This window comes from Dermacentor variabilis, chromosome 11 (assembly GCF_050947875.1).
Source record: "Dermacentor variabilis isolate Ectoservices chromosome 11, ASM5094787v1, whole genome shotgun sequence".
NCBI classification, from domain to species: domain Eukaryota; kingdom Metazoa; phylum Arthropoda; class Arachnida; order Ixodida; family Ixodidae; genus Dermacentor; species Dermacentor variabilis.
Window position 1 is genome coordinate 46832302 of NC_134578.1, and position 16853 is coordinate 46849154.

The 16853-nt window shown below is 42.5% G+C and overlaps 1 protein-coding gene across 1 annotated transcript in view; it reads right to left on the minus strand.

Annotated features, from left to right (window-relative positions):
- The window catches only part of LOC142563875 (uncharacterized), a 46721-nt gene that overhangs the window by 18941 nt on the left and 10927 nt on the right, over positions 1–16853 (minus strand). Inside the window, exons 3-5 of the mRNA XM_075674552.1 lie at positions 16704–16742; positions 3295–3333; positions 356–397 (exon numbers count right to left, since the gene is read on the minus strand). Coding sequence (XP_075530667.1) covers positions 356–397; positions 3295–3333; positions 16704–16742 — 120 coding nt within the window. The remainder of the gene's footprint in view (positions 1–355; positions 398–3294; positions 3334–16703; positions 16743–16853) is intronic.

Genomic DNA, 16853 nt, shown 5'->3' on the forward strand with positions numbered 1-16853 from the left:
ACAAAAAGCTCTCTACTTGTTCAGAAGGCTGACAAAAAGAGACGTCAGTGGCACTTATAATAACTAATTTGTGAGTATGTCGAGTTTGCATGCGAATAAGAAAATTTGCTCATTCTGTCGTTCATGATTTTATTGCAAAATTGCAGAAGAGAATATTTTGTGAACGGCAACTTCTTTATTGCACAAGCAGAAAGCTTCAAAGCTTATGATATATCTTGAAATATGTTCAAATTACTGAGGTTTACGATTGCAGACTTTTTGAAACAGCCAGGTTTACTACAAGGCTAGCCCACAGCACAACAATTTTCTTGCTTACACTGCTTAGAGATTCTCAAGTTGTTGAAAGGGTACTCACTTTGCGGAAATACACAGGCCTTGGGTAGTTGTTGCCTACATTCTGCAAAAACGTAGCTGTGTCAGATGGCGTAATTACAATGTTAAAAGCTATCTTTAAGCAAATTAGTGTGGTGGGAAATTCATATCATAATCTTGCTTACGTTATACAAAGCCTTGGCTCTCGCGGAATTTTAATCCACTCACTCAGCACCTCTTGCTGCAGCTACCGGAATTTAGACATGTAATTAGAATCGGCGTGTATATAGTACACACACCTCGGCGGTTCATTCCCGGCGTTGCTTGCGCATTCCACTAGTGTACATGCAGTTTATCGCTAAGGCTTCCTGTGAAGCTCACTATTGTTCTAGCGCCCAAAAACGGAAAACGAAGAGAAAAGTAGATAGGGCAAGGCTCTTACTCACAACTGAGTCCTCTCTTCTCTCTTCGTTTTCGTCTTCAGTGCACTAATACAGTAGGCAAGATGCAAGTTTTCCAACTAGCTTAGCTTTCCATTTTGCTTCCTGTGAAGTGACACCGCATTGTGCTCGTTTTCAAAATACTTACGACGGTTCCTTGCTTCCATTTTTTTTCCTTTAAGCATATCAGATAAAGGTGAGTGCTAAACGATCTGCAGGTTACGATTGTAAGCAGAAAATTTATGGGAGCGGAAATAGCGGGCTATTAATCTTTTCTTGCGTTTTTTGTCACTCGTACTAAAGTCCACTCTTTAAGTATAGTTGGAAATTGTGCCTTAACTTCCACTTTTCTGCTTCAGAGAAGCTGTGTAGTTAACATATATTGTGCGGCTACTTCCCAGTCATGTGATCATCGATGTTGGCTGTCGTCCAGAACATAATGATGAAGATACCAGATAAAGAAACATGACACCGTTAGAACCACAGCAAATAAGTAAATAAATAGCTCAACGTTCAAATTCACAAGCAATGATTTGTTCTCGATCGCTTAACAGGTATGGCTCAGGTAGAGATCTGTGCATTCAATAAAGTTTTATGAAATAACCAAAGCTTGGGTATGCATAGCTCTTTTAGAATCTAATCTCAGTGATACGAGATCATCATAAGCTCGTATTAAAAGTTCAATTGCACCAAGACAAATTTATTCTTGGTAAGCTGCAATCATCAATTGGAAAAGCATGTCTAAATCCTCACTACCGTTTACATCAGCCATGGCCTATATAAAGGAGCCTCTAACTGACCCTCCACCATGATCGTCGTCGCAAATAGCACATAATTATCTAAACGCGTGCAATGACCGCAATAGGACAGTATAACTTTTTTTCTTTCCATAATACCCCATCACGGGCTTACAGAGAACACAGTCTTACACAGATTGAGGAGAAAAAAACCTTTGCTGACCACACATCGTACAATGGTAAATTCTTGACGCTCGCATTGTGAAACTTGAATATTTTCCCTTTAGCGCTGCATCCATGCAACCTGCAACACTAACCCCTAGTTACACCTTCTCATTATTTTCCTTTTTGTACTTTTGTTTCTTTGCAAACTTTTACTGCGATATCAATTATTCGGTACCCGAGACGCACTCCCAACGTCGTCGCCATCATTGCCGTCGTACTGCCCACTATCGTGCGCGTGCGTGATTTATGTGCGAAGCATTATAGGCTCTACCAATACTACAAGTGCGCTTGGCTAAAAAACCGACGTAGCGATGCAGACGCTCTGTTAACGTGTCGTCCTGCCGGATTTGTGGCAGATCGAGGGCACGGGTGTGCCTTGCGTTTGTGTCATGAGTGCTGTGCGTCCGCACGCTACGTGTACACTACCATTGTGGCTGAGTTGCTCTCTGCATTCACTGTTTCGGACGGAACGGGCAGTAAACCCCGTATTCAAAAATGCATCTTGCCTTGAAGCGCATGTTTCACTTGATCTAAATGACATCTTCCGTGAACAGGCTCAGTATGCTGATTGCTTTTTCTTCAGCGTGCTCACGACAGGCGTCACTCAGGTTAAGATAGGACAACCCATTAAAAAAAATACAACTTTTGTCACAAAGCTGCTTTCACATTTTTATCTTGTAAACCCCATGTAGTTCAAACCTTTCCGGTGGTTTCATTATAAAACAGATGAAACATCTTTTATTTTATTTAAAACATTCCTAAAATATAAGCGTTCCATCAACCATCATAACTATGAATTGGTAAGTTTCAAACAAACGCCACTTGGCAGGTACGTAATGCCGACAATAAAGTGTGCAACAAACCACCATGATACCCCGGCATAGCTTGGAGCGAAACAGCGTTATAATTAAAAGACTGATGAATGTAACTTGCAACAGATTTTTTTTTCCCGAGACAATCGCCCATAGTATGAAAAGCCACTGCTCAGTTTTCTTTATTCTAATTCATTGCATAGAATAATGTACAAAGAAGCAGTACGCAAGATTCAATGCAAAAGTATTTATTACACAAAGAGTTATCACTGGTCACGTAACTACGTATAAAAGGTACGAAAAAATGTTAAAAAAAAGGATTTGAACGTAAGAAAATATCCATCCATTGAGAGCCCAATAGTGAATGTTTTAATTGATTCGAAAACAGCGAGTACTAAAATGCTTCTGACAGCTTTACTAACGTACTAGAACATATGAACACTGGGCAATATTCAAAGTAAGGCATATCTCTCTCGTCAACAAAGACAGTGGTGCATGCAGGCGATTGTTTGCATTTTTTCTCGCTAATGTTAATGGCCATCGGCGTGTTGTTCTCGCAACAGAAACGTACCATAGGCGCATACAAAATGCTGGCCGAGTGGGCGATTACATTTCACGCTGCATGGTACTCCTACAGCAGGGTACTCCTACTGTCAGCAAAAACTTCTTCTGACTTTGTCATCCGCAATTCAGAAGAAAGCTTACAAATAATAACCAAACATTTCGCTTTTTTTTCATGAAGATATCACAACATAACATCATACTCACGTCGGTTGCGAATTGTATAGTTCGTCAAATGCAAGCGGGCTGCAAAATAAAATAGGAATGCTGTATACACAGGGTTTCATTCCTTTATAAGATACTATGCAACTTTACTTATCTCCACCGCCAATCTTATGGCTCTTCTATAAATACACTCCGTTAGGCATGTACATAACGTTCTTTGCAATTTACTTTAGATATAGATTTGAACATAGGGTATAATATGGCTAGGTTTTTTAATTTATGTCATTTATTTCTGTTCCTTAGTTTTAATTGCTCACTGAACATATTGTGCTCTGTGTACTACGGTAGGTCATAACTTGCCAACAATAGTTTTGAGCCACATGCAGATATAACAGAAATGTGGCCTTCTATTTCAAGTGGAACACTGGCAGCTGTATTAGTAAAAAGATAAAAAAGACATGGTCAACATTGGATACTGCATACGCGTTATTTATGAGAACTGCTACTAGTAGAAGAAGTAGAATTACTTAGGAATGAATGATATTTACGCTGTCTCCGCATACGTTGTGTTCGTTATAAATACATAAAAAATGCAAAGTGCACTATCTGTCATTTTTGAGGTGTCACTGAATCTATATAAACACAGGATGCATGAACAAACTTCCCAAGATAATTAAGGCTCCTACTAACAATGACTGTTTTACCCGTGAAAAGCTCCTAATACAAAGAAAGTCATTAAGCCTGTCATGTCAGTGACCATACTGACACTGACAGTCATGTTCACTTCATATTCACTGGCAGTCATGTCAGTGAATGTCAGCGACCCATAAAATGTATACATCACAAGCAGCTGTGGTCCTTGAAGTGCCCATTTTCTGCTATTTGAACTAGGCTTACAACAATGGCATCCGTATTTAACTGACAATATTTATATATTAAGAGCTAACATTTTGTGGTGTTCATGCCTTGGCATCCGTCAATAAACGATTCAATTGTTCCAAGCCGGAAACTCTCATGACTGTACACAAAGGTGTGCTGATATGTGTTGCCTGAAGCCACGCCTATCCAAGGCTATGACATGGCGAGCTGCATGTCTGTTACCACGGGCTATGCCGTTATTACTCGATATCAGAAACCAATCTGAAGAAGTACGGCGTGACGACGCCCTAACACTACTTCCAAGATGAGACGAAGAATAGCATTCGCTCTAGTCCGGAGTGCGCTCGTCACGCCTGCCAGCTCTGCAGCTCTGGGTGGTCGAACAGCAGAAGATGTGGTACCTAAATGCTTGACCCTCAGTCTCAGGTGACCGTGATTTATTCCCCAGCTCTGTGGTTCTGAGAAAATGACGATGCAGCGTGAAGGGGCTTTCATAGGTTCACGCTACCCGTGAAGCAATATTTGTCGAGCAGTGATGCCGCGTACAACTGTGGTAAATGAGAAACGCAACAGTATTGACAATCCATACTGTAATGCGGACCCTGTGATCATCGTACACATGCAGTTTCTCAACGTGAGATATGCACACGCCCTAATGCTGCTATGAAATCCACATACGATCTATTTCCCACGCAAGTTTATAAAGCTTTTTCTTTCGCCATTTAGTTTTTAAAAGTTAGAATAAGAGCTAAGCTTTCCAGCCTTTCTCGATTGAGAAACCATTAATTGATTTACTTTTACTTGTCTTGGTTAAATTGTTTGATCACCTGTATGTGTCAAGGCTGCATGTCTATTTACATATATTTTTTCATAAATATATTCGACTGTTTAGCGATGAAAGAGAAAGGGCATTTATGCTCACGTTCACGCATTCATTTTTATTTACTGTGCAACGGTTCTTATTCAAGAGCACAGACTGGTGGGCTATCTCGTACTGCATAACTTGAGGCAAAGCGCGAGAATAAAACTGAGCACAAGAGAAGGAAACGAAGAAAACGAAGCGCTGTGACTTGGTTTCCTTCTCTAGTCGGCGTGTTTGTTTATTTTTCGTTTTTTCGCTCTTTGCCTCAAGGTATGTTTTTATTGATTGTGGGTATTCAAACCAGGTCATGGAGAATGTACTTGAAAATGGATGTTTTCAAAACAATGCACATGCTTGAGCTATGAAATTACAGATATAATTTTAGTGGAAATATCCGTCGTTGCGACTAATCATGCTAAATCGAACACTGGTGGTCGGTCTCTTCGACGCGATTGAATAACATAATAATCAATTCGATGACATACGCAGGAAACGGAAAACTGCTTGCACAAGCCGGTCTCGGCTATAAAAGGAAAACTTCTCTGACCTTATTTTTCCGCTGCGTCATGAACTTCTCTAAAAGAGCTTGGTGAAATAAAAAAAACGATCGAAATATTTACAGCGGACCTCTAAATCAGTTCATTGAATAATTCCCGTTGAGCAAAGTGCACACACAAATGCATGAAAAGGCGGTGGACAATCGTGGTCAGTGTTTCTTTGAGTACGGATGCTAGGAGAAAACGGCGATGATTGGAAGGCAGCCAGCCCACTCTAGAAGCACTAAAACCTAGCTACTGCATCCGCTATCACAGGTAAGTATACAGGGAGTAAGGGATTGCTGTACGAACCGGCAAAGCAACAAAACCGATTATAGTTGAGCAGTTATTCTAATAATAAAGTGTTTATGCCGTGAGTCACCAAATTTTTCCATTTACTTATGTCATGCTATGAAAAGGCGCGGCCACTTCCTGCGGTAACACGGGAGCTCGTCGCAGCCCCGTGGAGTGCCAACAAATTGCGCCAAGTGAAACCTTGGCAGACGACTCACCATAGTAGAGAATTCGCCAGGCTTTTCGCCAATCACTTTGATTGCCTAGGCGCCGTAATACTTAATAAGGTGGCGGGGGTGAGGCTCTCCGCTGAGCGATGTCGCGGCTCCCGTGTTCCGTCTGGCAGCGCCCGTGACTGAACATCAGGTGAATACGCGAAAATGGCGGTACTTAACCTTTTTGTGCCTCCCTAATGGTTAGAAATGTAGGCGTAGAGGTGTTAGAAAGTGTAAGCCTGCGATTGAAAAAGCACTGTTTTATTTCCCTCATTTTGTCTTGAAAATCCTGAAACAAGCGTTTTCCTTCCTTTCGGTCTAGCCGAATGGAACGGCTGCAAAGAAAGGTTAAAGAGACGTCTCGAAATACCTTGCCGAGGGTCATTACTTGACGAGAAGAACACACTGCGACAATTTGTTCTGAGCGGCGGGTGCCTGTCACAGTGTAGGGCACCGAGATGAGACAGGAGCCCGGCTCATGATATTGGCAGATTCTGCCCGCTACGAGGAAAGCCGATCAGAACCAGTAAAAAAGTTAGGGAGTTTTACGTGCCAAAACCATGATCCGATTATGAGGCAAGCCGTACTCGGGGACTCCTCAAATATAGATGACCAGGGGTTCTATAACCTGCACCTAAATGTAAATACACGGGGGTTTTGGCATTTCGCCCCCATCGAAATCCGGCCGCCTTGGCCAGGATCGCATCGCGCGCCCTCGTGCTTAAAAGCCCAGCACCATAGTGACTAAGCAACCATGGCCTGCAATCCGAGCCAGAAATATGTGCCGCATTTCGTTCCAAAGCTCTCTCGCTGTTGTGCTTTCCTGTGGGGTCGAATGGGATGAATGGGATTGTTCGAAGCCAGATGTACCTGTGAGTCTGCTGGCGCCGTGCAAACATGTAGGGTGCAGGTCCACAAGAACGGCTCCCGAATAGCGTGACTACGCCCTTTACTGAACAAAGCTTTCTTCAAGAAAGATTACAGTCGGCGCCGCGCAACATGCGTCTTTAGTGTGATCGTTTTGTGGCGAAAACTAAGAGCGAAAAGTGCGGCGAAAACTAACTTGTGTCGCTCCTGGCTTCAGACGTGCTGCAGGCAGCACTCAATCTGTGTACGCCATAGCCATCTCACTGCACGCACCACGGCAGTTTCGGCCACCGGGCGAACACCTTTTAAGACTAAAGAGAGGTAAAGGGTTTGGCGCTCAGCAGATGTGGGCTTCCAGAGAGTGCTTACTTGTCATTCAGAAAGCGAAATGTACGTAAAGTGCCACAGTGACAATTTTCACTCACGTATGGACAGATATTTCTGCACTCTTGGATGTTCCAAACGTCGTACCCTTCTATTAGCTTGGGACAGTGTGTCAGAGCACATGCATTTCAACCTGCCGCCTTTGTTTGCAGGTGCTTCCTGCTTTTTGGTATTTTAATGCACCAGCTGTGTTGGCCTCTGTTTATCCACGCTGCATATTTATTTATTTATTTATTTATACATACTGCAGCCCCACAGGAGGGCTATTGCAGGAGTGGGTAAAAACAGTGCTGAACAAAAATAAAGAAAAAAAAGAAAAATCAACAATGACTCTTACAACATCGTTACAATCGTTTACAAAATCTTACAAATTGTTTTCATCGATTCATAAAAAGCAATGACACAGAAATACGCACACATAAAGTATAAACTAAACCTGATTTAAGTAGTTACATATACTGATTTTCATAGACAGCACTTTCGAATTCGCTTTTCGAGAGTGAACGAAGGCAGCCAGGCAAGGAATTCCATACTTCTATTGTGCGGGGAAAGAAGCTGTACTTGAAGGTATTTGTACGGGCATAGAGAGGTGTAAGATTAAGCTCGTGGAAATTACGCGTGCAAGAAGGCTTGGTGAAATATATGCAAACTGTGTTTGAAGTCTGGTATGACTTGTTAATTATGTTGTGCAAAAATTTTAATGATTCCCCATCACGACGTACTGAAAGTAATGTTAGATTCAGTGTAGGGAGGGCAGACGAGGGTGAAAAATAGCGGTTATACCGATGTAAAATGAAACGGATGGCTTTTTTCTGAACTGCTTCTAGTTTGATTATGTTGTTTTGGTTATGTGGTGACCAGACTGTTGCGGCATAATCGATAATGGGGCGAACAAGAGTTTTATACATTAAAAGTTTTGTTGCCTTCGGAGCCTTTTGCATAGTACGACGTAGGTATCCAAGCTGTTTTAGGGCCTTTGAACATGTTTGGTCAATGTGTGTAGTCCATGAGAGATTGTGAGTAAATGTTACACCAAGGTATTTGTATTGTCGAACTCAGGTTAAAGGTGACCCATTCAATGAATATGTCGCAATTACAGGTGCTGCTCTTTTCGTGAAGGACAAAACAACCGTTTTCTTTAAATTAATGTTCATTTTCCATTTTTCACACCAAGCACTGAAAGAGACAAAGGAATCGTTTAATCGCTGAAAACTATTCAGGGAATCAATCACGTCGGATAAGACGCAATCGTCAGCATAAAGACGAATATTAGAAGAAACATGTTTTGGGACGTCATTGACATAAATTAAAAACAATAAAGGACCCAGGACGGATCCTTGAGGAACCCCGGAGCCTACTTCAAGTATGGATGACCTTGCAGAACTAAACTCGACGTATTGGGACCGGTTAGAAAGGAAACTAGCGATCCAATTGACCAGATGGGATTTTTTTAGTATTGCATTTATTTTTGCAAGAGGTGGGATTGAAGTAATGAATCGAAAGCTTTAGAAAAATCAATGAAGATAGCATCAATCTGTTTACCGAGATCCAACTGATAAGCGATGTCATGGGTGAAGTCGGTTAACTGCGTGATAGTACTAAAACCGCGTCTAAAGCCGTGCTGAACATAAGTTAGAATGGTGTTGGACTCCAGAAAATCTATTATGTGTTTGTAAATAATATGTTCCAGCATTTTGCACGATTGGGAAGTTAAAGAAATTGGTCTGTAATTCGTTATGTCTGTCTTCCTGCCTGTTTTATACAAGGGTATTACTCTTGCAAGTTTCCACGATGAAGGAACGATTCCAATATCTAGAGACTTATTGAATATAATTTCACATATGCAAGTCTTCTCGTGGCATGTACAATTGCTGTATGTTTGTGGTCCTCTCCTTAAAAGCCTTGGATTGTATTAAAATGAAGTGGGCGTACACGAGGCTTATTGGCTTAATAGCCGGTGGAACATTCGCACAATGATTCCCTTACAGTTGTTGAGTGGCGTGTCAGAAGACCATCCTGAAAACCACTAGCAGTTTATAGCAGTAAATTTTTGGAGGCGGGGCAACGAGGAATAGAAAACGTGGCCCCGTTGCCCCGACTAAACGTTCAGTACTAACCTAAAATTGCTACACCTCGTCGGCACTGCCTACATACGTTCGCGCTATTAGTGTTCCAGTCCCACCTTGCATATCGGTGTGCCATTATTAATAAAACAATTGCTGTAAATACAGCGCTTCTGAACCAATTCTGCAAACGCTGTCCAGTGACAACAGAATTGGCAGGTTCCTACTTCCACCATGGTTGCCCTCCTTTTGCCCTGCTCGCTTATGCGGATAACTTAGGCATTGTCGTACCAGACTGGGTAGCAGTTTGCACTGTCTTAGATGACACGGACAATTACTGCAGTGCAAGTGGTGCGAAGTTGAATAGCTTCGAAAGTACAGTCATGTACGTGAACTCCATTACATTCCGTCCGCAGCACGTTAATGGTCTAACTGTGACGGCGCGCTTCTGATTTCTCGGTTTCGAATTGGACATACGCGGTATGTCTCCTGAAAACCGATAGCACTGTAAGGAAAAGCTTGAAACAAGGAATCAGGGAATTAGCGTATTGTCGTGACCATTGACAGCTCGAACAACAATTTTTTTGTCACTTCTGTATTCCTTCCTTACGTACGTAACACGTGCGTCCCCAGTTCCAAGCTGAACCACACAATTTTTGAGCAGGTCCTGTTTTATTTTCTTCAAAAAGGGAAAACTATGTTTGTTACTCAGCAGGTGCTAAAATTGCAAAAGGGTAAAGCAAGACTCGGAATGCCTGACCTCGGCAGATGAACTCAGGTTGCTGTTTACTTCGATATATTCTTGATTCGAAGCTTTACATGTGTTTTTTTTCTTAGCACTCGACTGCGTTTTTTTTTTCGGAAAACTGATTTTCTCACGATGTGCCTAATTAAGGAGCCCCTTCCATCATTTAAGCAGCGACTGCCAATCTTCTGGCGCGTGTTGGAAATTTAACGCTGGCATCAATGTAGTTGTCACTTCAACTCAGGAATGACATTATAACCTCACCCCAGGTTTCCCTCCGCATTGTCAGCGACATAATCTGGCCTCTCACACTCCAAGCTGGAATCTCATCAAGGCCAGCTCGGTTGATGTTCATCTACGTTCATGTACCACCTAGCGCGTGGCTGTCTGCAGGTTAGCTACAAACGCTTCGCACGAATCCCGACACGAGGGATGTGGCCTATTTGTGGTAGTTGGGAAAATACGATCAAAATCCTTTCGCAGTGCTTGCTTTCCCCAGCAGTCCTTCCACGGGTAGCTTGACTTTTTGTTATCCCGGATGTTGTATTTCTAACTGTCGATTTCTTGCACCCGTTCTATAAGCAGGCGATCAACCCGTTTCCGCTCGTTTGTCCAGTGGTCGCACCAAGTTTAGTTAGCACGCTGTGATGGATTTTGAAGGAGGAGGGCACCGTCTCTTGATGAAATGTTTGCAAAAGCAAGAATGGATCCAGGGGTCACCCTGTCGTGATTTTTGACGAGTCAGTGGAAAAACTCTGCGTCAAGTTATTATGCATACGTTTACGCCGCTCGAATTCAGTGTTTTCCAGTCGATCCACGTGTTTTCCATTGTCCTTCTGGAACCCAGAGCCAGAACTGGTCGCGGTACACCAGGATGCGGTCGCGTTGGCCCAGAGACGGCTTTTGTGGTCTTCATGGTTGTTTGCCTTGAGATCTTTTGTGTTAAGCCAAATCGAGGTTCTGTTGGGCTTGTGTCCCTTAAGGCCGACATGGCTGTTTGTCTGTTTAGTGAAGTCGCTGACTTCGTGCTGCTCCACAGAGGCCCCCTTGTTAGGGAAATGTCGTTGGCCCGAATCAATACCCCTAACCCTTTCAACTCGGGTAGTGGGATGTGGCCGGGTAAATGCAGGGAATGAGGATGGGTTCATAATAATAATAATAATAATAATAATAATAATAATAATAATATTTGGGGTTTTACGTGCCAAAACCACTTTCTGATTATGAGGCACGCCGTAGTGGAGGACTCCAGAAATTTTGACCACCTGGGGTTCTTTAACGTGCACCTAAATATAAGCACACGGGTGTTTTCGCATTTCGCCCCCATCGAAATGCGGCTGCCGTGGCCGGGATTCGATCCCGCGACCTCGTGCTCAGCAGCCCAACACCATAGCCACTGAGCAACCACGGCGGGTGAGGATGGGTTCATGAGTACACGTAAGTTCTGGGACATGGCGCTGGTGGGTGCCAACCCCTACTCCCATCTGACAAAGGCACAAAGTGTCTTCAATTGTCGTCGTCTGCTTCGACCAATCCAAAGGTTCTTTAGCGTTATCCTTAGAGGCAGTACTCCTCACTTACATAGACAATCTCTTGTGGTGTATCTCGGGCGCCCAAGTGGAAAAGTAGTGCCTCTACCCTTGAGAGGGACGAAAAAGAACCTGCATCTTACTGAAAGATTTGGTAGATAATGGAATATTACTTTTGTTAAGGTTGATTTCCCGATTTTTTCAGTAATTACGTAGAAGACAAGTCCGTCAGCTTGTACACAGCTAAGAGCTTTAGATATGTTAATGGCTGGACGTCCGTTCTAAACCAATTGTGTCGGCGTCTACGAGCGACGGCGTTCATGGCCCTTTTTCGCGCTTTTTCGAAAATGATCCCCGACCACACTCACCGCTTTGTGGCACAGCGGCGATTGAAGTTGTAGGCACGCATGTCGTGGAACAAGAAAATAAAGCAAGCTACAGGAGAGCGTAAGCAAGAGCCTGCGGATCATCGAGAAGCCGAAAAGGTAGGATAAAAGGAAAATGTGCTCGGAGAAAGAAAATGTGTCCTGTGAGCTCCTTCTATAGAAAATAAATGTACACGTAAGCCTTAGGTAAATAACATTTGCAAGAAGGCTAAGGCACACCAAAAATATTCTGTAACCAATTTATAGCACTCGGAGTTCCAACTAAATATTTGCAATTTCCATAAGGGAGGAAGACAGTAATATATTCGAAGCAGACGATGCACATCGGCACATCAGTGATGTTATCATGGATAATGTCGGCGTCAAAAAAGCGCAGTTCCGACTGACAGATACAGCAGCCACAGAGAAAACGGAGAGATTAAAATGCAGCTGATAAAACACCTTGGTCCACAGAGCACGGTACTGTTTCCTAAAACCATAGAGCAAGAATATAAAACGAAGAAAAATTCAGTCGAATGGCGTGAAAAGAAGATGACCCTTATATACGAATGATAAGGTGATAAGGATTGGACGAGCTCGTACTGGCAAGTTAGAGTAACGTCGGAGATATATAGAATAGCAGTGCAAGCTATAGAACTAAAACTGCCGAAGTGGGCGCAGAAGAATGGTATACTCGGGGAACAATACAACAGGTCGATACAAAGGAGACGCTTGAAGGATCTTTGCGCCAATTCTGCGGATTGTGATTTCGAAAGCTCAGAATAGTCATTTGTCGAAAGCATTTCTAGATATTAAGGGAGCCTACGACTACGTAGACAATGAATTTAATGTTATATTCTCCGTTATAAAAACATAGATGACAAGTTCATGGAACTGCAGAGAGAGATCTATGACGAAAACGGAATACTAATTTTATGGGAAGGACAGAAATGCAATGAAGTGGTAGGAATTTACCATGGACTGAAGTAACAATCTCCTCAGTGTACTTTGTTGCTCCCGCTTTATGGTAAGGACATAGAAAGACGGCTCAAAGACAAAGAACTAGGATTTGGTTCATTTTACACTCGTAGTTGACAAAGGCTTCAACGGATGGACTATGAACTAATGCGCGTGGACGATGCAAGAGATTTTCAGAGACTTGCAAACGTGTTGCAACGTTGTGAAAATTATAGAATTAAGGTTTGGCGCAGATAAATGGGTAATCATGATCAAGAGACAAGTAGTTCCCTGTTATCATTTCAACAGCAAGTCCTACCCGTTGTCAAGCAGAATAAATACGTCGGCGTATACACAAACAATGCAAAGATTTACTCACACACCAACCAAGATCATATTAAAATAAGGGGGAAGAGGAATGCAGTAGTAATGAAAAACAATTGCGGGCTACAATGAATGATATGGTGCGTGGAACCTGGAAAGGATTAAAAGCGCCAGCGCTAAATTTGAACAAAGCCATTTTGTGCTTAAAATGAGGTATCTTGCCCCTATCGAAAGTTCAATAAACATCAATAGGCCGGTTGGCTTGGGGAGCCCACGGTAAAAAATCACGAACGAGGCAGTGCAGGATGACATTGGTTTTGCATCTCTTGAAGTCAAAGGAGCGCAAAGCAAAATTAGTTTTGAATAAAGACTCAGAAACGTGGATGAAACTAAATGAGTAGATAAAGTGCACAAGTATCTGTAACACAAAAGCGTGGATATAGAATTGAGGAAGAGCTCAGGAAAGCTGGCAACCAAGTATACGGTAACTTAAAGTCTAAATAGACAACCAGGAATCATCAAACAGAAAGTGAGAGAAATACAGACACTTAACTTAAAGTCTAAATAGACAACCAGGAATCATCAAACAGAAAGTGAGAGAAATACAGACACTCAACAGGACGGAAAGAATGGAAGCAAGAAAGAGTTGTGGAGATTCACAAGAAACGGAAGGAAGAAATTACGGGCGAAAAAATCTACGATAATACGAAAGGAAGTGGCTTGCCATTTCAGGCTGGAGTTGGTTCCGTCACGAGAAGAACATACAGGATGAAATATTCGGAAAAATATCAGCCATCTGTATGCTGCATTAAAAATCCCGAGACCACTAAGCCCATCCTAATGGAATTCGACGGTAATACCCCAGTGACATCCCTAGGTGACGTACACCGTCCAGAAGCGCTTCGATTTATAGTGGATGGAAGGGCATGAAACATACAGGCGTCGAGAGAAGCAAGTGTACAGTATTGGTGGGGAAAAGCAGGCAAGAGATTCATACGACCGCATCCGTTACAGGCAGTGGTAGCGGTACAAAGTAGGTATAGAAGTTTTGAGGAAGAGAAAGATGAACAAAGAAATGTATAGGAAAAAGCTAGAATAAGAAATAGATATAGCATGCCTAATTATGAAACAGGTTCGGTTACTTCTTGAATCGCCCCATTTCAATGGGATACCACTAAATCATTGTCATTATCATAATTTGCACTTGTTTATTGGCGGGCGGGTGCAATGCCATTACAGTTGTAACAACGTAGTTTCGTCCTATATATAGCTACCGCCGCGCCGTATATGCTCATGAGGCTTGGTAGCCTTCGGGATGCTGGTTACGATGTGCAGCAGCACATTGCTAGCGTGCTTTATAGCGTTGTGTTTGCTTCGCCCTTCAAGCAAAACTGTATTTAATAAGATATTGTGCACATATATGAACTTATATTTGTAGAAGGGCAACGAAGCTACCACAGCTTTTTAGTATATACGTTTCACTTTCGTGTTATGATCGGTTCCTCTGAAGGAAGGATCAACCAAGTTTTTTCCGGCCGTCGTAGTAATTATTTCACCAAGCAATTCCCTAAGTGCTATCGCAAGCTAATGGGAACGAAACCAGAAAAATCACTAGAAAGAAAGAGGCAAAGTGGTAGCAAGGATCCCTTGTAAGATATGTCGTCATGAGCATAACGCGCTGGAAATATTTCAAATTATGTATGCTGTGGCAGTCCATGAAAGCGGATTCTAAGAATGTGTAGGTCGGTGTGCAGACGTCTTTAAGGCGGTGGCCGCCGTTTTCTGCGTCCCCTATTGTGACCACTGCACCGCAATCAGTAACATTTAAATCTAAAGACCACCAATTCCATTGCAGAGTTCCTTTTCGAACACGTAGCATATTCTGTGTGGTGTAGTTTCCTTTAAATTTTTGACATCATTCGCGGCCTCTGTTATGATCGCTGCACAACGAACCTCCGTGAAATTATTCAAGATACTCATACAATAGGACAATAGACGGCCACCCTCCACTACCTCTTCTTTCTCCGACACCCATTCTTTTTTGCACTTTATTGTGCGAAGTACTACCTGCTCAACGCCGTTGCATGTGCTACCCAACTAGACTTTGTCCGAATCACTGTTAATACGTGAACTGCCTGCAATTTCTCTGTAAGGCATATCTCCGCATTGTGGTCGCTCACTTTCTGGTACATGCGCACATAGACACGTACGCACGCAAACACACACTACAAAAACACACGAAATCCAATTAGCTGTGTCATACACGGCTAAGGCAATAACATCGATATTGTACATTTCACAATGTGAGAGTGGAAATATGCAGAAGGTGTCATTTTGAGGCCGGCTTTCAGCTCGGGGCAACCAGATTCGCTGGTTTGCTTTGTTCTCACATTGCTGAAAAAAATCCTAGTGGTTGTAATAGTATTGACGCATGCATATGACATAGGTAAAATGGATGATTTTTGGCTGAAATAACAACAGAAGTTTTAATTATTAATTATCTCGTTTATCACGTGTGGACAAATAAGCAAGTGTAGCAGGAAGCTGTTGGTAAGAGTACGAGTAATCCTGGAAATCAAAGTGATAGCGTACTGTCATTAAATGAATTCACCACGCCGAGAAGACGCTGGTACTGAATATGAGAACAGGCTTCCACAGACCGTATTCAGAAAATCTCAGTGGCTGAATCGCTAGTTCCATTTCATAAAGGACTCAGTGCTGTCACTCTGTCGTGGTTGGTGAGCGCAATAATATCTGTTCTTTGCATAAAATCGTTATGAAACTGACGCGTGGTGGATCTTACTTACCTCATCTAACATAACTGCCACGTGTAAGGATAATGCGTAAACATCTATGCCAAAAAAGGCAGGCTATCGACATTTTGCGTTCCCATGTGGTCTGCCATTCCCGTAGTTACCAATAGCAATACTTACGTGAAGTTGAACAAATGACGAGCCCAAGACGGCATAGCATGATTTTCTCAATGCCCACGTTTGTTTTCGACCTTGTACATCGAGTGCACAAATCATGCAATATTTAATGGTGCTTTGTAAATAAGAAAGCTTGTTAAAACAATTTCAGTAGTTTTTTCCCGCCAAACATTAAACGTAGAGAACCGGTCTCGTCAGCAAGGACAGTAGTACATGCCGGCGATCGTTGTTTGCATTTTTTTTTCTCGCCAATGGCCATCGGCGTGTTGTTCTAGCTACCGAAACGTACCATAGGCGTATACAAAATGCTGGCCGAGTGGAACATTAGGTTTCACACCGCGTCTCGCTGTAGACAGCAGGGTACTCCTACTATGAGCAAGGACTTCTTCTGACGTTATCATACCCAATTCAGAAGAAAACTTACAAAGGATAACTAAAGGTTTTACATAACTCCCTACCAATTTTTTTCGAGAAGATATCACAACATAACTTCATACTCACACGAGTTGGGAATTGTACTGTTCCTGAAGTGTTTGTGGGCTGCAAAAAAAAATATAAATGCTGCTTACACAGGGTTTCAATCCTTTATAACACACGCTGCAACTTTACTTATCCCCGTCCCCAATCTTATACCTCTTCTATAAGTACACT